Raw genomic sequence first — 22,696 nt, 5'->3', positions numbered from 1 at the left:
TTCAGACCCTTTCCTTTGTACTTTGAACCCCTTTGGCAGCGATTATAGCTTGGAGACTTTTTGTCCTTACGGAAGGTTCTCCCATCTCCACAAAGGAACTCTGGAGCTCTTTCAAAGTGACCATTTGGGTTCTTGGTCACCTCCCTGACCAAGGCCCTTCTCCCCCAATTGTTCAGTTTGGCCGGGCGGCCAGCGTAAGGAAGAGTGTTGGTGGTTCCAAACTTCTTCCATTTAAGAATGATGGAGGCCACTGTGCTCTTGGGGACCTTCAATGCTGCAGACATTTTTTGGTCCTCTTCCCCAGATCTGTGTCTCGACACAATCCTGTCTCGAAGCTCTACGGACAATTTCATCGTCCTCATTGCTTGGTTTTTGCTATGACAACTGTTGGACCTTATATAGACAGGTGTGCGCCTTTCCAAATCATGTCCAATCAATTGCATTTGACACAGATGGACTCTAATCAAGTTGTAGAAACATTAAAGATGTTCAATGGAAACAGGATGCACCTGAGTTCAATTTCAAGACACATAGCAAAGGGTCTGAATACTTACGTAAATATCCTTTTTTATATATTTTTTAATATATACATACATTTGCTAAAATATCAAAACCCTATTTTCACTATGTCATTATGGGGTATTGTGTAGATGGGTGAGAAAAACATTTTGAATTCAGGCTGTAACAACATCATCTGGAATAAGGGGCATGAATACTTTCTGAAGGCACCGTATATGGGGAAATCTTGTTTGATGTTATCATGGAATAACCACACACATTCAGCGGTGTGAGAAGACACAAGGGCCTTCTCAGTCAATATCATAGACATGCTTTTAGTACAAAGCTTAAAACACACGATATACATTTAAATGATGGCTGTATTTATGTGAGTATGTGGATTTTAATTTCATGCATTACAAAAGTCATCACCACCAATTAGTCCAATCAAGGCAGTCATGACTTTCTTTGAATCACAAAGTATCAGACATTTTCACTATTGCCAGCTATCACATCATCATAATCATTTACAGAAAACCTGGAAGATTTAGGAAATGCAATTCTATCAGGCCAATCAAATAATTTTCACATTCTGCAAACATAAAACATGAAATGTCAACCACATACATACATGATCCTCAAACAAACTTTTGTTAAAAGTCTACTTCAGCATGTAGCCTACACATGACACATGATGACATTTGTTCTTGAAGAAGTCAGTCTTTATTGTGGCAAAGGAAGTTGGTTGTTGTATGCACCATTAAAGAGGTGGGAGGATTGCCATATTGCTATAGGATGCCTCAGTAACGTTTATGCAGGCAGTGTCTTTCAAATGTCTGAGACAGGATGCTTCTAAAGCCACCTGACCTGCCTCCTTCCCGTCATTGGAAAATCATCATGTCCGAATATACAGTAAACACATTTCAGAATGTTCACCAGTTTTCAATGCATAGGCCATTGACCTCGATATAGTTTCTCAAAATGCATACATGGCATGATCACATGAAAGGTTACATAGCCCTTAAATATTGACTTATTTTATGTAATTTTTTTTCAAACAAATCAGGGATACAACAAAACCAGTCAAATAAAATGAACACACATTAAAGTGGCAATCAGCAGCTGAAACAATTAAGCGAACAATGGGTATATATCATTAATTCATAAGTCAAAAAATGTGTGTAGCTTGGGTCTAAGGGAATTCCATAGCGACAGCTTGCGAGATAAGTCATGCACAAATGACGGTACCTGTTGGGGCTCCCAAGTGGCGCAGCGGTCTAAGTACATTTGGCGGCTCCCGAGTGGCGCAGTGGTCTAAGTACATTTTGGTGCTCCCGAGTGGTGCAGTGGTCTAAGCCACTGCATCTCAGTATGAGAGGTGTTACCACAGACCCTGGTTCGATTCCAGGCTGTATCGCAATCGGCCGTGATTGGGAGTCCCATAGGGCAGCGCACAATTGGCCCAGCATTGTCCGGGTTAGGGTTTGTCCAGGGTAGACCGTCATTGTAAATAAGAATTTGTTCTTAACTGACTTGCCTAGTGATTGGTCACGGTTTGCGTCGCAGAAAAGTGAATAAACTATTAAATCCAGTTTTTAGATGCTACCTACCACCTCCTCAAATCAAAACCCAATTCTGGATTCTCTATTGTGTTCTCATTTTGCGTGAACACATGTCTGTGTTTCACACCTGTCTGTCAAGCTAATCAGCCACGGAATATAGGCACCCTGCGGGAAGTTGAGGAAATTTGCACGCACAAAGCGACAACAAAACATTGGCATCCATATTAGATTTTGATTTGGGGAGGGGGGTTAGCATCTAAAAATGCGATTTGATAGTTTCTTCACTGCTCAGCGATGCAAACGGCAACCTATGAATCAGACCCATCTACCGATTATGGATGTAATTTCGGACGCCGTCATGCATGCTACTAGCATGTACGTTCATTGGACCATGGATTATCTCATAAGCTGTCGCAGCGGAATGCCCTTAGACCCGGCTCATTAATCAAATTATTAATAAAGTTGTCTAAATTTCGGCAATCCATTGGGGGTAATGGCTAAATTGGAAAATATAAGTATCCTATAAAATGTATTGAATAGAAGAACTGTAACAAAGGGACAGGCTATGAATATCTGTATTGGGTCACCAAATGCATTTATCAGTCAAAAGGTCCAGGTATAATCTAGCTCATCATCCAATATGTCCACGATATTGTCTTAATTTCCAAAAGGTGAAAAATGAAGATGGATATCCAGCATGGTTTTTAAGCTAAATTAACAGCAACGTAAGATTAAGGTTGTAAGAGCAACATTATTGTACTGTATGGGACACACTTATAAGACAACTAATTCAAACCAGATTTAATACTGCAAAACTTGAAATGTCTGATGGTTATCAAGTGATGAAAGGCTGCATATTGCCATTAACCAAGTGAAAATTTAAAAAAAAGTTATGTTAAACTCATGTGGCCTGAATCTGATAAAAGCATCTGAGTTGTCAAAACTGTCATCAGGGAATAAAGAACACAAATCATCATACAGTAGGGACCAAAGAGAGGGTAAACTGCAGGCAGTATGATCCAAACCAGGTACATTTCTGCAGTATCAGTTAAGCCGGCGCATGGATTACATTCCCACCAGCACCATCAGGTTTGTCTAAAATGTTAATTAAAATGTTTTACTTAACCAACACAAACTCCCCACTATGATCATCAAGGGCTTGTGTGTCATCATCTTTACATTCCTATGACAGTTGCTCAAGGTGAAGTGAAGTGTATGCAATTGGTAGCAGCGGTCTTATGTAGCCAAACATCATCTCTGCTTCTTGCAACAACAACAAAAAAGACACCTTGGAGTGGATCAGAAACTGGTCCGGTTCGTTTTACAACTCTGTATTGCAGGGTGTGCCTCTTATGTCAAGTGACTGCATTTCCTGTGTGGATTTTGGCTGACCGTGTTTCCATGGGCTAGACTGGGGGTGGGGGCGCAGGTCTTTGAGGCACAAGTTGTGTTGCAGCAGGTGTTGGTCTAAGAGAAAAATAAACAAACATTTGTCAATTGAGGGCTGACACTTACTACTTACTAGGCCTACCTTTGTATATGATGTAAGTACAATCTTTACTTTGAGTAGGGAGGAGGTGGTCTGACAGCATAAGATGGCACAGAGACGGTCCTGCTCGTCTGCACAACCTGCAATGAACAAATATCACTCTCAGTGGAAGGTAACACCAAAACAACTTCAGCATAACAATTCTGAGCCTATGTATCGGGTGCAGATAATGGCAGCTATGGGTGGGTTAGGAATCATAACTGAGGAAAGATTGTAATGCAGGGATGAATAAATGAGTAAACTCACTAAATAGTAGGATTCCCCAAACTAACATTCAATAAATGCAACAACCCTCAAAACACCTATTATTTGTCTATTTCAAGTTTACTAACATATTTGACTCTTATGTGAACAAAAAACTCCATTCCATCAAGATGAACAGAAAGTCTGCAATTGAAGTGAATAAATGTCTATATCCTGCTTTGAATTTGCCCTGAAAATGTGCAGCTATTTTCCACCACAGACAGAAGAGGTGGTAGAGAGACAAAAGGTGACGGAACAGAAAACCAATAAACACAAAGCAACTTGCTGTGATCTTACCACCAAACCTGGGTCAAATATAAAAGTCAAATACTTCCAAATGAGGTTCGCTTGTTTTGGCTTTGACTGTACACTTTTGGGACTATTCCATTGGTATAATTGTACCAGGCAAACTAAATAATGTGCAGCTCAAGCACTTTCAATTATTTTTTATATATTTTTAAAGATGTTCTATATTTTATTATACAGAGGAGAGATAGTGGGAAAGATAGGTGTAGTGTGTGTCACAAAGGCATTGTGCCAGATTCGAACCCATGCACATGTGCAAACGGGTGTTGGTGGCAGCGGCACTAACTGCTAGATCACCCCAAACATGATAACTGAAAGTATTTTACATTTGTACGTGACCCAGGTCTGGTTACAACATTGATTAGTATGGGAGTAAATGACTAAGGTTAGGATAGAATAGGACAGCATGCGCCCTACAGCAGAACAGCGGCAATTCAAAACTCCTCAGTTGAAAAGGCTATACTGAGCCACGTTGCATTACTGCTGTGTTTCTGCCACTCCAGTGGGCTGAGAGAGAATCCTCTATTTAAGTTGGGTACAGTAGATGCCAAAACATTTAGCATGTATAGTTACATAAGCACATTCATCATTGTAAACTTTTCTATAGAAGAAGAGCCCAGAATAACACAGAAAGCCCAGAATATTCGAGTGGTGTTCAAATATTTGTGTTGTGTCTTATTCAGCAGAGCCCCAATTATTGGTAGAAAAGAAGAATAAAAGGGAATACAGAAGCAATGCCCCACAGACCCTCTAAAGAGCAAATATGAGTATTTTACCTCCTCTGGTGGTAATAACTGAGCTTGGTGCTTTACATGGGGAAAGAAGAAGGAGCCTCGTCATTACCAAACAAAGAATCCATCAATACAGGTCTGCGTCACAAATGGCACCCCATTTAGTGCATAAAATTTGACCAGGGCCCATAGGACTCAACCAAAAGTTGTGTGTGTCGGGACCCTGATCAAAAGTAGTGCACTATGGAATAGGAATTAGGGTACTATTTGGGACTCAGATTAGGTCTATGACTTTCAAGACAGTGAAATATCACCAAGACCTGGTCACACACTCAAGTGACTAAAAACATAAATAGTGGTTCCAGTAAACATGCCTCAACTTAACATAATGTTGCAACAATGGACTCCGTACATGGTAAAAGAGGTCGCTTTCATCAGGGGTAGGAATCGGTTCAGGGAACAGAATCGAAAACCGGAACAGCGTTTTTTTCAAGTAACAGAACCAGAACCGAGGACGAAAACGATCTATTCTGTTACAGAACAGAACTGTTATTTTAAAAGAATGGGAATCAGGTGAAAACGTTCTTTCACGTTCTGCAACAAAGTGCCTATGCAAAGCCCTCACTGTAATTAAGAAACTTATTCCAGCGTCTTCAAAAACTCTAGGCGGCATTATGGTGAAATGTAATCACATCAAATATGTCACATGCGCCGAATACAACATGTGTAGGTAGACCTTACCGTGAAATACTTACTTACAAGCCCTTAACCAACAAAGTAGAGTTTTCTTAAAAGTAAGGTAATATGTACGTATACAGTGCCTAGCGAAAGTATTCGGCCCCCTTGAACTTTGCGACCTTTTGCCACATTTCAGGCTTCAAACATGAAGATATAAACTGTATTTTTTTGTGAAGAATCAACAACAAGTGGGACACAATCATGAAGTGGAACGACATTTATTGGATATTTCAAACTTTTTTAAGAAATCAAAAACTGAAAAATTGGGCGTGCAAAATTATTCAGCCCCTTTACTTTCAGTGCAGCAAACTCTCTCCAGAAGTTCAGTGAGGATCTCTGAATGATCCAATGTTGACCTAAATGACTAATGATGATAAATACAATCCACCTGTGTGTAATCAAGTCTCCGTATAAATGCACCTGCACTGTGATAGCCTCAGAGGTCCGTTAAAAGCGCAGAGAGCATCATGAAGAACAAGGAACACACCAGGCAGGTCCGAGATACTGTTGAAGAAGTTTAAAGCCGGATTTGGATACAAAAAGATTTCCCAAGCTTTAAACATCCCAAGGAGCATTGTGCAAGCGATAATATTGAAATGGAAGGAGTATTTTGCAAGCCCTGCCACATAAGACAAGCATTAGAGGTGGTATAGTAGGATTCAATCTTCGTCCTGTATTGACGCTTTGCCTGTTTGATGGTTCATCGCGGGGGCATAGCGGGATTTCTTATCAGCGCCCAGATTAGTGTCCCAGATTAGCGGCAGCTCTTGCGTTTAGCTTGGTGCGGATGTTGCCTGTAATCCATGGCTTCTGGTTGGGATATGTACGTACGGTCATCATCTGACCGCTTCCGTATTGACCGAGTCACCGGTACTTTCTGCTTGAGTTGTTGTTGTAAGCAGGAATCAGGAGGATATAATTATGTTAAGATTTGCCAAATGGAGGGTGAGCGAGAGCTTTGTACGAATCTCCATGTACATATTTTCTCCTCTTGTTGCACGTGACATGCTGTTAGAAACGGATTGAGGTTTTCCTGCATTGAAGTCCTCAGCCACTAGGAGCGCCACTTCTGGGTGAGCATTCTCTTGTTAGCTTATGGCCTTATACAGTCCGTTGAGTACGGTCTTAGTGCCTGCATCAGTTTGTGGTGGTAAATAGCCAGCTATGAAAAATAGATAAACTCTCTTAGTATATAGTGTGGTCTCCAGCTTATCATGAGACTTCCTTAATATTAGAGATTGCGAACCAGCTGTTATTTACAAATAGACACAGACCACCCCTAGTCTTTCCAGAGGTAGCTGTTCTGTCTTGGCGATGCATGGAAAACCCAGCCAACTGTATATTATCCATGTCCTCACGAAGTCAAGACTTGTTGAAACATAAGATATTACAGTTTTTAATTTCCTGTTCGTAGGATAGTCTCAAATGGAGCTCATGCAGTTTAGTCTCCAGTGATTGCACGTTCACTGTTGGACAGTAGGTAAAGGCAGATTATCCACTCGCGGACAAATTCTCACCAAGCACCCAGATCTGCGGCCTGTGCATCGGCGTCTCCTCTTCATGTGAATGACAGGGATTTGGGCCTGGTCCAGAAGGAGCAGTAAACCTTTCACCTCCGATTCATTAATGGAACTGAGAGTCATGATCAAGGGCTAGCTCTAGTCCAACATTAGTTAAGCCAACGCTCTGAAGTTCAAAGACATTCAAAGTTCCTTCATAGAAGCCGCTCTCTCCGTAGGTATAATTACGTGGGTCTAATTCAGACTTGGCATGTCATAACATCAAGATGCCCAGCGCTTCATACACAGAACGCTCCTCGCCGGCAAAATTTCAGTCGCAACCTATGCAAAACACTTGTCTGTCCAATGCATGTACATAGCGTTCCCGCTCCATAGCAAGCTGATCTATCCATTGGTGAAATAATTTAATGTCGAACTAAGTGAACAAACAAAAACATATTTAAAAAAGGAAAGATATAAACATACTTTTTTGGTGTTTAAACCATTTCAAAATGGAACAAAAAAAGAATGGTACTGTTCAGAACAAAATTATTGGAAAATTATTTTGGTTGCAACCTCTGCTTTTCAGACAACCTGGTGCATAGCCCCTTTAATGTTTCTCAGTCAAAGACAGACAGATGATGAGATACAGGGCGAGAATCTACTAGACTCAACTCTGTCATTTATGGGTTAGATAATTATTTTTTTTACATTTTTGTGGTTTTAAAGATTACATCCATGCCACCATGAAACTTTAATGGGGAAAGTTTGGTGACTGAGACTCACTCTGTCTTTGACAATGGTGTTGGGGTTGGCTCTCGGAGGAGGGCCTCGGCTAGTGTTGGCCTGAGGTCTGCTGTCGGCCCTGTGCACAGGAGGTAAAAAACAAACAAGTATTTCCTATTATCAAGTTTTGTGTTAATTTCAGATACAAATTCAAGATATAGATCTGTCATTCTCAGTAGCTAGGTTTCCATCCAATTGGCAACAGATTTTCATGCAAATATTCTAGAATCTGCATCAAGAAAATATGAGCATTTTCCCACCAGTGGTATGTTTCCACTAAATAGACTTGTTGCGGATAGAAATCAGTGTGTGATGAAGAAGTTCACACATATTTTACTTTCACACTCAGGTTATCTTGTACAGAATAAACATTTAAAGTTCAATGTGTTTCCATCGCGTTTTCAACTGTACTGACAGTTTTGTAACAAAATCTATTGCGTTAAATAGCAAATGTGCCTACTCTGGTCTTGGCACCTGCGCTCTAGTCAACAGCTTGCAGATACAGTGAGGGTTGGCTAGTCTACATGACAAGATTATTACGGATAAGAGCGAGAATATTTTTATTTGTCAAACGGCAGTCAAGCATCGGTCACCATGTCACCAGTAGAAGACCCTCAATATTTGTAGGAAAGCGGCATTAAGCTCATCACCGTGCCACCATGTCGAACGAACAAATCATCTGTCGGCATTAATAAAATTATACCGAAACTTCCTGTTTCCATCACAGCTGTCGTGATTATGTTTTTAAACGACATGACTTTACTCGCTTAAAAATTGTGGATGGAAACGTGGTAAGTGACATCAAGTCTGACAAGCGGTAGATCTGTTCTATGTGTAATATTTGTATGCTTGGCCTTGCTTCCCCATAACTTTCGTTTTTGTTTCTTTGTAGCATCAACTTCAAAAGCTAAAAATATATTCTTTGTTATTGAACACATATTTCACAGTGGTTTAGATGGTACAATGATTCTCTACACTTGCTTGTTGTGTCACGTAAGCTGGAATCAGGCAGAAACTTCAGAATTGTTGAAACCAGTAATCGTCAGAGCTAAATTCTACATATTGCGTCTTTAAAGTAAGTCAAGAGCAATCATTAAATAAATATGGTGTATATGGCAAAAATTCAGAGTATAGAATAGAATAACATTTGGGACGCTGTTAATGGAATTTATATGTTTAAATGAACGATTACAATATTCCACCCTGAAACCATATAATTGTATGAAATTGATTAGGATCATAAAATTATTATTAATGATGTAAAAGGGTAAAACAACATAATTGTACAAAATGTCTCTATAGTATCTTAAACACAGACTGTCTGAGCAAAATTCAGTGCCGACCTTGGCTAGGGGCCACAGAGATTTGGGAGAGGGCAGGGAGTACTTCTCACGGTCTCCATAATATATGTTGGCTGGGTAGGGAGACAGTATGTGCATAGGATACCTTCTGTTTGTGTGTGAAAGTATGTGCGTAAGGAGCCAGTATAAAATGAATGGTTTTGTACAACGAACTGGCGCTCTCGTGAATATTTCTTTTTGCTATCATAGCTGGGCCTCCGTCTGTTTCAGTCAACCAGTATCTTACAAATCCCTGGGTCGCAGACCGAGTAGTTTAATTGAATTGGGTTATGAAAATTGAGAACATATTTCTCATAACAGACGCAGACTAAGAAAAGTTGATGAAGTGGACTCACTCGTAGCCCTGGGATCTTTTCCTCCTGCAGAAGCGCCTCTGCAGCTCATTCCTCCTGAAGAAGACGAAGAGGCCCAGCGCCATCAGAGGCAGTACCAGAAAGAAGAAAACCAGCAGCCCATCCCTTGTGGCGGTGTCCTTGTCTGTAGGGGGTAGGAACCAACAGTCAGGGGTAGGGACCAGCAGTCCCAGTCAACCTGTCTAACAGTACTGTACTTGAATGTATCCTGGGAAATAACAGACTGACAAGGTCTTGCATCTCAACTGGTTTCAAGTAGCGTCTTATTGTCCTCTGTGAAAAATCTATTTTTAATCTGGACAGGTAAGACTAAATGAGTAAATTCTCATAGGCCATATTGCTTACACCCATTTGGTATCCGAAACACACAGATGTCTTCAGATCATAGCAGGTAGATTAGGAGAAGAAGATTCTTCTTTGGACTATGATTCAGATGCGCCCATGGAGTCTGCTCTGAGAGGGCCTTTGTGCTGGTCACTTACCGTTCCACGTAGGGCCGCTGTCCACGCTGCCGCCGTAACCTTTAGCTTCGCAGTAGGGCGGTGCCCAGCCGTTCTCACAGTGGCAGTTCCTGTTGCTGTTACACACCTAAAAGCGGAAAAGGCAAGCGTATTAGACAAAGTCCAGACACCTGTAGGACACACCCCGGGAGATTATTAATTTAGTAGTAGTGAATGACCTACCCCGTGACTGTGGCATTTCTTCTGGATATCACAGTCGTAGTTGAGCACATCGGCGCTCCGACAGTCGTAATTCAAACAGACCTGTGGAGCGATAACGTGAGTAGTCGCTTAGCTAAACGCTCCTACGAGAATGGAGAACAGCGTACCTAATTCTGTACGCAGACGCAAATAACTGCAACTGGGCTTTGCAACTACTGTATTGCTTGGAAATGGTCTCTAACAAAGATAAGACTATGGAATTGAATGGAATTTATTTGGGTGAAAAAAATTATACAATGTACAATGGCTCCCCAGAGGATAGCTCCTAAAACCAACCCATTTCCAAAGTGGTCCTGCAACTGGTTCGACTGGCACCTCTTACCTTGTTCTCCCCACACTTGGTCCCCTCGTTCACCATGCCAGGGTCTGGAACATCCGAACCCAGCAGAAAGTCAACACCCCAGCACTTGATTCCGGCGATGGGCGTCTGGATGATGGAGGGCTCTATGCCAAAGACTGTGACTGACTGGACGTTCTCACACTGTAGCTTCCCACACATGGCATTCCTATACAGAGTGACAGACAGGTGCACACATAAGTACACATTTTCCTCATGCCGTCAACATACATTGTTGACAACTGTATTTGCTGCCGATTATACATTGACAAGAATGCAAGTCACAGAATTTGTCTGACCTGCTCTCACACTTCTTGTAGCCATTGTTCTGGTAGCCGCAGTTTCCAAAACGATCCCCCTTGGAGTTGACATCTTTGAAACACACCTCTGGGGCAGCCTTTGCCTCTGTACAACAAGTGGGAAATTAATGAATTTACAGTACAGTGTCCATTGATTTATTTGCACTGATTTGTCTATAAATATTGTACTACCAGGAGAAAGAGAGAAGGAACAGCAGGGAGAACAATTGTACCACTAGAGGGCACTCATAAGCTATTGTTCTGGACATTGTGATTTAGAAGGCAGCAGAATTCCTCTTATGCAGAGCAAAAGGGAACTCACTTGGGCCAAAGATTGCCCGGCATTGTCCATCGTAGTGCTGGCACTTCCCATTGTAGCAGTAGGCCTTATCCACTTTGCAGGGGTGGCCATTCTGCTTGAAGACGTCGCTTGGACACAGTGCAGATGAGCCGTTGCAGTACTCCGAGAGGTCGCACTCATCATTGCTACCTCTACACACTGAGCCCCCTGGCAAATACTAAGAGAGTCAAGGCATCACATGAAGAGTGTGAATATTATGAACAGTTCAAACTGTTCAAACTAACTTCAGTACTTTAGCTGGGCTTGACTGAGTTTGCCTGCTGCAATGAAAGTAAATGAAATAGTTGCAAAACTGCAAACCCAGCCTACAGTGCCATCAGAAAGTATTCACACCCCTTGACTTTCCCCACATTTTGTTGTGTTACAGCCTGAATTTTAAATTGATTAAATGTAGATTTGTGTCACTGATCTACACATAATACCCCACAATGTCAAAGGGGAAATGTGTTATTAGAAAGGTTTACAAATAATTAAAAATGAAAAGCTGAAATGTCTTGAGTCAATAAGTATTCAACCCCTTTCTTATGGCAAGCCTAAATAAGTTGAGGAGTAAAAATGTGCATAAGAAGTCACATAATACGTTGCATGGACTCACTGTGTGCAATAATAGTGTTTAATTAACATGATTTTTAAATGACTACCCCATCTCTGTACCCCACACATACAACTATCTGTAATGTCCCTCAGTCAAGCAGTGCATTTCAAGCACAGATTCAAGACCAGGGAGGTTTTCTAATGGTTCACATAGAAGCAGCCATTGAATATCCCTTTGCGCATGGTGAAGTTATTAATTACACTTTGTATGGTGTATCAATACACTCAGTCATTACAAAGATACAGGCTTCCTTCCTAACTCAGTTGCTGGAGAGGAAGGAAACCACTCAGGAATTTCACCATGAGGCGAATGGTGACTTAAAAACAGTTACCGAGTTTAATGGCTGTGATAGGAGAACACTGAGGATGAATCAACAACATTGTAGTAACTCCACAACATTAACCAAAATAACAGTGAAAAGAAGGAAGCCTGTACAGAATACAAGTATTCCAAAACATGCATCCTGTTTGCAATAAGGCACTAAAGTAATACTGAATTATTTTTAGCAAAGAAATGAACTGTTTCTCCTGAATATGAAGCATTATGCTTGGGGCAAATCCAATACAATACGTCACGGAGTACCAGCCTTCATATTTTCACGCATGGTGTTGGCTGCATCATGTTATGGGTATGTTAGTCATCGGCAAGGAACAGAGCTAAGCACAGGCAAAATCCTACAGGAAAACCTGGTTCAGTCTGCTTTCCAACAGACACTGGGAGACACATTCACCTTTCAGCATGACAATTACCCAAAACACAAGGCCAGATATTCCCCGGAGTTGCTTACCAAGACCACATTGAATGTTCCTGAGTGGCCTAGTTACAATTTTGACTTAAATTGGCTTAAAAATCTATGGCAAGATTTGAAAATGGCAATGATCAACACCAACTTGAAAGAGCTTGAAGAATTTTTTAAAGAATAATGGACAACTATTATAAACTCAGCAAAAAAAGAAAAGTCCATTTTTCAGGACCCCGTCTTTCAAAGATAATTCGTAAAATCCGTAAAAATCAAAATAACTTCACAGGTAAAGCCGCTAGCAGTGGCTAACCATGGCTAAATAGCTTGGACATGCTGGAAGGACATTGACCTCATCCCGTCAGTTGAGGATGCCTGGTTATTCTTTAAAAGTAACTTCCTCACCATTTTAGATAAGCATGCTCCGTTCAAAAAATGCAGAACTAAGAACAGATATAGCCCTTGGTTCACTCCAGACCTGACTGCCCTCGACCAGCACAAAAACATCCTGTGGCGGACTGCAATAGCATCGAATAGTCCCCGCGATATGCAACTGTTCAGGGAAGTCAGGAACCAATATACTCAGTCAGTCAGGAAAGCTAAGGCCAGTTTCTTCAGGCAGAAATTTGCATCCTGTAGCTCCAACTCCAAAAAGTTCTGGGACACTGTGAAGTCCATGGAGAACAAGAGCACCTCCTCCCAGCTGCCCACTGCACTGAGGCTAGGTAACACGGTCACCACCGATAAATCCATGATTATCGAAAACTTCAACAAGCATTTCTCAACGGCTGGCCATGCCTTCTGCCTGGCTACTCCAACCTCGGCCAACAGATCCGCCCCCCCCCGCAGCTACTCGCCCAAGCCTCTCCAGGTTCTCCTTTACCCAAATCCAGATAGCAGATGTTCTGAAAGAGCTGCAAAACCTGGACCCGTACAAATCAGCTGGGCTTGACAATCTGGACCCTCTATTTCTGAAACTATCCGCCGCCATTGTCGCAACCCCTATTACCAGCCTGCTCAACCTCTCCTTCATATCGTCTGAGATCCCCAAGGACCCAAACTGTTACAGACCTATATCCATCCTGCCCTGCCTATCTAAGGTCTTCGAAAGCCAAGTCAACAAACAGGTCACAGACCATCTCGAATCACACCGTACCTTCTCCGCTGTGCAATCGGGTTTCCGAGCCGGTCACGGGTGCACCTCGGCCACGCTCAAGGTACTAAACGATATCATAACCGCCATCGATAAAAGACAGTACTGTGCAGCCGTCTTCATCGACCTTGCCAAGGCTTTCGACTCTGTCAATCACCATATTCTTATCGGCAGACTCAGTAGCCTTGGTTTCTCTGATGACTGCCTTGCCTGGTTCACCAACTACTTTGCAGACAGAGTGCAGTGTGTCAAATCGGAGGGCATGCTGTCCGGTCCTCTGGCAGTCTCTATGGGGGTGCCACAGGGTTCAATTCTCGGGCCGACTCTTTTCTCTCTATATATCAATGATGTTGCTCTTGCTGCAGGCGATTCCCTGATCAACCTCTACGCAGACGACACCATTCTATATACTTCCGGCCCGTCCTCGGACACTGTGCTATCTAACCTCCAAACAAGCTTCAATGCCATACAACACTCCTTCCGTGGCCTCCAACTGCTCTTAAACACTAGTAAAACCAAATGTATGCTTTTCAACCGTTCGCTGCCTGCACCTGCACGCCTGACTAGTATCACCACCCTGGATGGTTCCGGCCCTGAATATGTGGACATCTATAAGTACCTAGGTGTCTGGATTGACTGTAAACTCTCCTTCCAGACTCATATCAAACATCTCCAATCGAAAATCAAATCCAGAATCGGCTTTCTATTCCGCAACAAAGCCTAATTCACTCATGCCGCCAAACTTACCCTAGTAAAACTGACTATCCTACCGATCCTCGACTTCGGCGACTTCATCTACAAAATAGCTTCCAATACTCTACTCAGCAAACTGGATGCAGTTTATCACATTGCCATCCGTTTTGTCACTAAAGCACCTTATACCACCCACCACTGCGACTTGTATGCTCTAGTCGGCTGGCCCTCGCTCCATATTCGTCGCCAGACCCACTGGTTCCAGGTCATCTACAAGTCCATGCTAGGTAAAGCCCCGCCTTATCTCAGTTCACTGGTCACCTTGGCTACACCCACCCTTAGCACGCGCTCCAGCAGGTGTATCTCACTGACCATCCCTAAAGCCAAAACCTCATTTGGCCGCCTTTCGTTCCAGTTTTTTGCTGCCTGTGACTGGAACGAATTGCAGAAATCGCTGAAGTTGGAGACTTTTATCTCCCTCACCAACTTCAAACATCTGCTATCTGAGCAGCTAACCGATCGCTGCAGCTGTACATAGTCTTATCGGTAAATAGCCCACCCAATTATACCTACCTCATCTCCATACTGTTTTTATTTATTTACATTTTTCAGTGTTAATCTCAAAATTGTAATTTTTGCATCTCCTCATGCCTTTTGCACACAATGTATATAGACCCTTTTTTCTACTGTGTTATTGACTTGTTTATTGTTTACTCAATGTGTAACTCTGTGTTGTCTGTTCACACTGCTATGCTTTATCTTGGCCAGGTCGCAGTTGCAAATGAGAACTAGTTCTCAACTAGCCTACTTGGTTAAATAAAGGTGAAAAAAACAAACAGACGGTAGGCAATTAAGGTCACAGTTATGAAAACTTAGGACATTAAAGAGGCCTTGCTACGAACTGTGAAAAACACCAAAAGAAAGATAACCAGGGTCCCTGCTCATCAGCGTGAACATGCCTTAGGCATGCTGCAAGGAGGCATGAGGACTGCAGATGTGGCCAGGGCAATTAATTCCAATGTCCGTACTGTGAGACGCCTAAGACCGCCTTACAGGGAGACAGGACGGATAGCTGATCATCCTTGCAGTGGCAGACCACGTGTAACAACCCCTGCACAGGATCGGTATATCCAAACATCACACCTGCGGAACAAGTACAGGATGGCAACAGCAACTGCCCGAGTTACACCAGGAACGCACAATCCCTCCATCAGTGCTCAGACTGTCCGCAATAGGCTGAGAGAGGCTGGACTGAGGGCTTGTAGGCCTGTTGTAAGGCAGGTCCTCAACAGAAGTCATCGGCAACAACGTAGCCTATGGGCACAAAACCACCGTCGCCGGACCAGACAGGTCTGGCAAAAAGTGCTCTTCATTGACGAGTCGCGGTTTTGTCTCTCCAGGTGTGATGGTCAGTCACGCTTATCGTCGAAGGAATGAGCGTTACACCGAGGCCTGTACTCCGGAGCAGGATCGATTTGGAGGCGGAGGGTCCGTCATGGTCTGGGGCGGTGTCTCACAGCATCTTCGTCATTGCAGGCAATCTCAACGCTGTGCGTTACATGGAAGACAGCCTCCTCCCTCATGTGGTACTCATCTTGACATAACCCTCCAGCATGACAATACCACCAGCCATACTGCTCGTTCTGTGCGTGATTTCCTGCGAGACAGGAACGTCAGTGTTCTGCCATGGCCAGCGAAGACCCCGGATCTCAATCCCATTTTGCACGTCTGAGACCTGTTGGATCGGAGGGTGAGGGCTATGGCTATTCCCCACCAGATACTGACTGTTACTTTTGATTTTGACCCCCCCCCCCCTCTTTGTTCAGGGACACATTATTCCATTTCTGCTTGTCACAAATTGTTCAGTTTATGCCTCAGTTGCTGAATCTTATGTTCATACAAATATGTTAAGTTTGCTGAAAATAAACGCAGTTGACAGTGAGTGGACATTTATTTTTTTGTTTAGTTTACAATCCAGGTGTGCAAAGCTCTTAGAGACTTACCCAGAAAGACTCACAGCTGTAATCGTCAAAGGTGATTCTAACATGTATTGACTCAGGCGGTTGAATACTTACCTAATCTAGGTACAGGTGCATTCATGAAGTATTCAGACCACTCCCCCCTTTCCACATTTTATTACTAATAGCAGTATTCAAAAAAATAAATACATCTACATTAAATCTACACACAATACCCCATAATTACAAAGCCATATTTACGTAAGTACTCAGACCCTTTGCTATAAAATATGAAATTGAGCTCAGGTACATTCTGTTTCCATTGATCATCCTTGAGATGTTTCTACAACTTGATTGGAGTCTACCTGTGGTAAATTCAATTGATTGGACATGATTTGGAAAGGCACACAATTGTCTATATAAGGTCCCACAGTTGACAGTGCATGTCGGAGCAAAAACCTAGCCAAAAACCTAGCCATAATGTCGAAGGAACTGTCCGTAGACAGGATTGTGTCGAGGCGGAGATCTGGGGAAGGGTACCAAAAAATGTCTGTAGCAATGAAGGCCAAGAAAATAGTAGCCTCAATCATTCTTAAATGGAAGAAGTTTGGAACAGCCGAGACTCTTCCTAGAGCTGGTTGCCCGCCCAAACTGAGTAATCGGGGGAGAAGGGCCTTGGTCAGGAAGGTGAACAAGAACCCAATGGTCACTGACAGAGCTCCAGAATTCCTCTGTGGAGATGGGAGAACCTTGAAGAAGGACAACCATCTCTGCAGCACTCCACCAATCAGACATATATTTAATTAAGTCCTGGACGCTCTGGAGCAGGTTCTCAGACTGGGGGGAAGGTTCACCTTCCATCAGGCCAATGATCCGAAGCACACAGCCAAAACAATGTAGGAGTGGCTTCGGGACAAGTCTCTGAACTTCCTTGAGTGGCCCAGCCAGAGCCCGGACTTGAACCCGATCGAACATCTCTGGAGAGACCTGAAAATAGCTGTGCAGCGACGCTCACCATCCAACCTGACAGAACTTGAGAGGATCTGCAGAGAATGGGAGAAACTCCCCAAATACAGGTGTGCTAAGCTTGTAGCGTCATACCCAAGGGTGTAATTGCTGCCTAAGGTGTTTCAACAAAGTACTACTGGCTCTGAATACTTATGTAAATGTGATATTTCTTTTATACACACATATTATATAAAAAATGTTTTTGCTCCATCATTATGGGGTATTGTGTGTAGATTGATGAGGGAAAATAAATGTAACCAATTACAGAAAAGCTTTAATGTAACAAAATGTGGAAAAGATCAAGGGGTCTGAATATTTTCAGAATAAACTGTGTATTAGTGTTTTATATTCCATAATTAAAAAGTTTGACATTTTCTTCCACTTTGACAGTGTATTTTGTGTAGATCGTAGACAGAAAATTCTAATTAAATCAATTTTAAATCGCACTTTGTAACAACAAAAGGTGAAAAAGTCGAGAGGCATGAATACTTTTTAAAGGCACTGTATCTAGTAAATTAGGTAGACGAAAGCAAACGCTAAAAGTATTTGAAAAAAGCTTAATCGTATTTAATTATCGAAGTATCAGGTGAATATTGCTGCTGTTCAAATTCCTGTCCATAAGTTGTCGTTCATGTAAAAAAAAAAATCTGATGGTTGACTTGGTTTTTAATACCAAATAACAGACAGCAGTGCTACACTAAATGGAAGTTACCTGACAATTTTTACAGCACTCTCCATAAGCACACTGTGCTCCACCCTTGAGCTTGCAGGTCTTGGCTTCACAGCACGGGTCCTTCTCACATTCCTGTAGGGGGAGAAACACCATGAACAATCAGTGAGCAGGAGGCCACCATCACAGACCATTACGGCATTCTTCAAAAATACTGCTGTAGTCCGAAACGGCACCCTACTCCCTATATCAGGGATCGTCAACTGGCGGCAGTAGTTCTGAATGGGGTTAAGGAGAAAAAGAGCAAAATGTGGCCTTAATTAGCTGGCTTGCTTAGCTAGCTAGCTAGCTTCTCTAGGCTACTCCAGTCAATTCAGGCACTGTTATATGGGATGGTAAATAACATTGTGGCTGCTACAAGTTAGTTAGTCTTGACTGTAGCCGATTATCATCTCACTCTCTATGTCTTAATCTCTATATGTTTTTTTAAAGTAGTCAAATGTCCCATATTCCTAGCACGCCTTGTGACTTTACAAACTTGTTGAATACATTATGCAGTATGTTTTGTTTGTGTTTTAGATTATGTTGTGACCAGTAGAAATTAATGGTAAATAATGTATTGTGTCATTTTGGAGTAACTTTTATTTTGCATAAGAATATATTTCTGAAAAATTCTATATTAATGTGGATGCTACCATGATTACAGATAATCATGAATGAATCTTGAATAATGATGAGTGAAAAAGTCATACCACCAAGATATGCGAATCTCTAACCATTACCAATAACAGGGGAGGTTAGGATTTTTGGAGTATGATATTAATCCATCTAACTTTCTCACTCATCATTCATAATTATCTGTAATCATGGTAGCACTTTAGAGCCCTGTCTATGGGCCTATCATCATATCAGGGTTGGAGTATATTCAATTTTCATTTAGTCAATTCAGGAAGTAAATGGAAGTTACAATTCCTCTTTTTCAGTTTACTTCCTGAATTGACTTACCTGAAATGGAAATGATACCAACGTTGCACCATATCACTTTGTAACGGTCACCTTGTCTGAGCCACAGTCACACTCCTCTCCCATGTCCACCAGTTTGTTGCCACAGTAGGGGGCGCTGTAGCCCTCTTCCGGACGCGGGATGTTTAGCAGGCAGCTTCCCCCCGTGTTCAGGATCATCTTCTCAAAGTCGTCGGCGCTGCAGCTGCTAAAGTTCCGCGAGCCACTGAGAGGGAGTAAGAGACAGAAGAAGCTGGGTTAGTACCAGGATATGTCATGGTGTAGAGTGAAGTTTCCCCGAGACGACACTGATGCATTTTCCCCACTAATGGTTAAAGCTAGGATTGGGGCTGGGGAAGCTGATCCCAGATATGTTCTTTGGGGAAACTTTGCACCACAGCAATATTTGACCCTCCTTATGTAAGGACAGATCAGATGGGAAAAGTGGTGAAATTAGTCTGAGGGTCGAGGAAAACTCACGTGGCGCCCGAGTTCATAATACAACTGGTGACCCCGCAGTGGCAGTTACGCTCGTTGTCGTGGTTCATGCCCAGGTTGTGGCCCAGCTCGTGGGCCACGATGGACGCAAAGGACGGGATGTTGTCGTTGGTGAACTGAAGGCAGAGAAAGACAAAGAACACTCATTAGAGTGACAGGTTAATATTTTTAGCACTAATAAGCTTCTTAATTTGGCTACACAACTATAGCCTCTATCTTCCAGCAGTTACAGTGCGCAATAGACTAACGTAACCTCACCCCATTCCGTACAAATGTGCGTAACCCCGACATTCAAACGAGGCTGCATTGAAAACTAAATGGGACTGTAGTGACTGTGTTGGCATCAAAATCCAGGGTGTGAACTACGTTTCGATTCAGCGTTGATTGACATGGTAATGGCCTAACAGTATTGGAGAAAAGATGAGAAAACTGACCCCTCTGACGCTGTACGTTACATTGTGACGTGTCACTACGTAACGTACAGCTCGCATTTGCAACTCACTTTGTGCCGTACAGCCTCTTTCCACCAGGGGTAGCCGTTCTCTCGCAGATTAAAATCATGCTTAACCATATACACTTGAAAGAAAACTTCGTTATTGTCTAAATTAATATAATTATTGCTAATATTAAACTAATATTTCATGACAAGGGGGCCAATTACATTTTTTTGCACATCATTACTGCGAGCCATCACTTGTGAGGCTAACGTTAGCGCAGCCCTAAATCCCTCTTCAAATTCGACACACACCTTCAAACAGGTCCGTGATGAGACATTACATAAACTCATGTTTTATTTACATTTTAAAAAGTTGATTAGTTGGACAAATCGGGTGAAAAAACCTGTTTCTTCACACAATATATTTTCCCCTTTCAAGATCACTTCGTAGTCTTCACTCCCCACCCGGCATTTTTGCTCGTTGCCTTCTTGAATTATGCAGAGATGGGCATCATGAAGGTCTCGTCATTTATTTTGTTGGAAAGGGGAGAAATTGTGCTTTACAATGGCATTGATATTTTACAGTTGATCTGGAAGTATTACGTTTTTTTGGGGCGCAAAAATAAGGTCAATTGTACGGACCAAGGCAATGTGCAAAAGTGAGTGAGTTTACGTTATAAGCTACGGACGCAAGCCTCTTTGTATATTTGAATAACGTGCACATACTAAACTGATGTGTGAGTATGAATTTCTGTGGCCCAAAAATAGGCCTATTTTAACATTGAAAATGTTTTTCTCCATTAAATTGAAATATCCATATGACATTGTTACTTACAAGGATATACCATGACATTTATAATGATTAATTTAATAAAACAAACTTTTAAAATGTAGTTTTTAAGGACATGCGCCCCATAAAAAAGCCTGGTAGCCGTCCGGTAGCCTTCAAGTGTGTAGCTTGTTGTTTATCTTGGCCAATCAAAGCAGCAAAGAGTCTCAATGTGTAACAAGTGTAGTGAGTGTTCACTAATGCAATGCCAGACGGAATGAAATTACGGAGTTAAAAGTTAGCGAAATGACAAAGAGTAGACTACAACGAGCAAACCTTCAGGTAGGCTGTTGTTTTATTTGAATGTGGTTAAGGTCTCCATTGGCTACTCCAGTTAATACATGCACTGTTATATGGGATGATAAATGACATTGTCTGCTTCAAGTTAGCGGGTCTTGGCTGTAGCGTCTCACTCTCTGCTTCCGTCTGCTCGCTCCCATCTCACCGGGCACCTTTGCAGCAATAGTGCACCAGGTTTTTCCTCACGTAGCAATGCTCAGGTTAAAAACATCCATTTCAGAAAAAAAAAAAATGTATTTTGAAGATCCGGATATCCAACAAAAAAATCATGATACTATTCGAATTGTGCAATTATTTAAAATCCTCATCCCTACTCCATTCTCGTGAAATTCCAGGAAAAGCTATAGGCTACAAAAGCCTTAGGACGTTTATTTCATGTATTTTTTTTATTCTAGTCCTAATAGCCTTCACATGGAGAGAAGCAGGCTTGCTGTTGTTAATTGCTGAATGTAGGCCAAATGAACTGTCGGGGATCACTTTTGGCAAGGGATAAGATTTTTGCTATGGAAATGGTTGCACAGACAAAGATGAGCAGAGTGAAAAAGATCCAAACAAATTGACAACCAGCAGAAAAATAGAAATCACTTGCAAACCACTTGAGCAACGAGGAAAGCAATAATGTTAAAAAAAGGTGGAGACTTAGTGTGGATGCTCGCCAACGTTTTATTGTTAAATTATACCTATCATCCTTGGTGTGGATGCTCGCCAACGTTTTATAGTTAAATTATACCTATCATCCTCAGTGTGGATGCTCGCCAACGTTTTATAGTTAAATTATACCTATCATTATAGTTACCATCCTTAGTGTGGATGCTCGCCAACGTTTTATTGTTAAATTATACCTATCATTATAGTTATCATCCTTAGTGTGGATGCTCGCCAACGTTTTATAGTTAAATTATACCTAATCATTATAGTTATCATCCTTAGTGTGGATGCCTGCAAAAAATAAAGGCGTCAGTTTCTATATGATGAAAGGCTGTTTAGTATCTATCGAATAAGAAGCAACTACGCAGAGACATGCACAGAGTGTGAGGTGAGGATATTAAAGGAATACTACACTCAAAAACTATATCTGTTAGTATTTTGGTCATTAGTCCACTGTTAATGCAATCCCCCAAAATGTTGCATGTCAGCAGTTAAGATGGAGCACTTTCAGTACAGAGAAATAACAGGTATGATGATGTGTTTTACATGACATGATGCATTTGGGAGAGTAATCAGTGGAGTCCCAAGGGAGCAACTGTTAACTCGAAACACAACGACAAGGTTCCAGTTTAACAAACTTTACTATACCATATGAACACACTACAAGGTAGCCATCGCACTCCAGGCTTGGTCCATCAACAGCAAGACTTCCCGCCGGGCGCACACTTGACAGAGTGATGGCACCGTAATAACAGAAATATAGGGATACTTAAAACATGAACTAAACAATCTCCCACTTTTCTTTAAAGACAAATAAAACAT

General features: G+C 42.0%; 1 protein-coding gene across 2 annotated transcripts in view; it reads right to left on the bottom strand.

Annotated features, from left to right (window-relative positions):
* Positions 1 to 550: 550 nt before the first annotated feature.
* The window catches only part of adam9a (ADAM metallopeptidase domain 9a), a 92,198-nt gene continuing 70,052 nt past the window's right edge, over positions 551 to 22,696 (bottom strand). Inside the window, exons 11-23 of one of the 2 annotated variants that reach the window (XM_064974337.1) lie at positions 19,644 to 19,777; positions 19,218 to 19,389; positions 18,204 to 18,296; positions 11,307 to 11,502; positions 10,985 to 11,090; positions 10,671 to 10,854; positions 10,310 to 10,390; positions 10,109 to 10,214; positions 9,609 to 9,750; positions 7,913 to 7,991; positions 4,935 to 4,964; positions 3,622 to 3,689; positions 551 to 3,527 (exon numbers count right to left, since the gene is read on the bottom strand). In XM_064974337.1, coding sequence (XP_064830409.1) covers positions 3,467 to 3,527; positions 3,622 to 3,689; positions 4,935 to 4,964; positions 7,913 to 7,991; positions 9,609 to 9,750; positions 10,109 to 10,214; positions 10,310 to 10,390; positions 10,671 to 10,854; positions 10,985 to 11,090; positions 11,307 to 11,502; positions 18,204 to 18,296; positions 19,218 to 19,389; positions 19,644 to 19,777 — 1,452 coding nt within the window. In that variant the 3' untranslated portion in view covers positions 551 to 3,466. The remainder of the gene's footprint in view (positions 3,528 to 3,621; positions 3,690 to 4,934; positions 4,965 to 7,912; positions 7,992 to 9,608; positions 9,751 to 10,108; positions 10,215 to 10,309; positions 10,391 to 10,670; positions 10,855 to 10,984; positions 11,091 to 11,306; positions 11,503 to 18,203; positions 18,297 to 19,217; positions 19,390 to 19,643; positions 19,778 to 22,696) is intronic. The other variant, XM_064974344.1, reaches the window with a different exon arrangement.

This window comes from Oncorhynchus masou, chromosome 1 (genome assembly GCF_036934945.1).
Source record: "Oncorhynchus masou masou isolate Uvic2021 chromosome 1, UVic_Omas_1.1, whole genome shotgun sequence".
Classification (NCBI taxonomy): Eukaryota; Metazoa; Chordata; class Actinopteri; order Salmoniformes; family Salmonidae; genus Oncorhynchus; species Oncorhynchus masou.
This window is presented reverse-complemented; position numbering and strand designations above follow the sequence as displayed.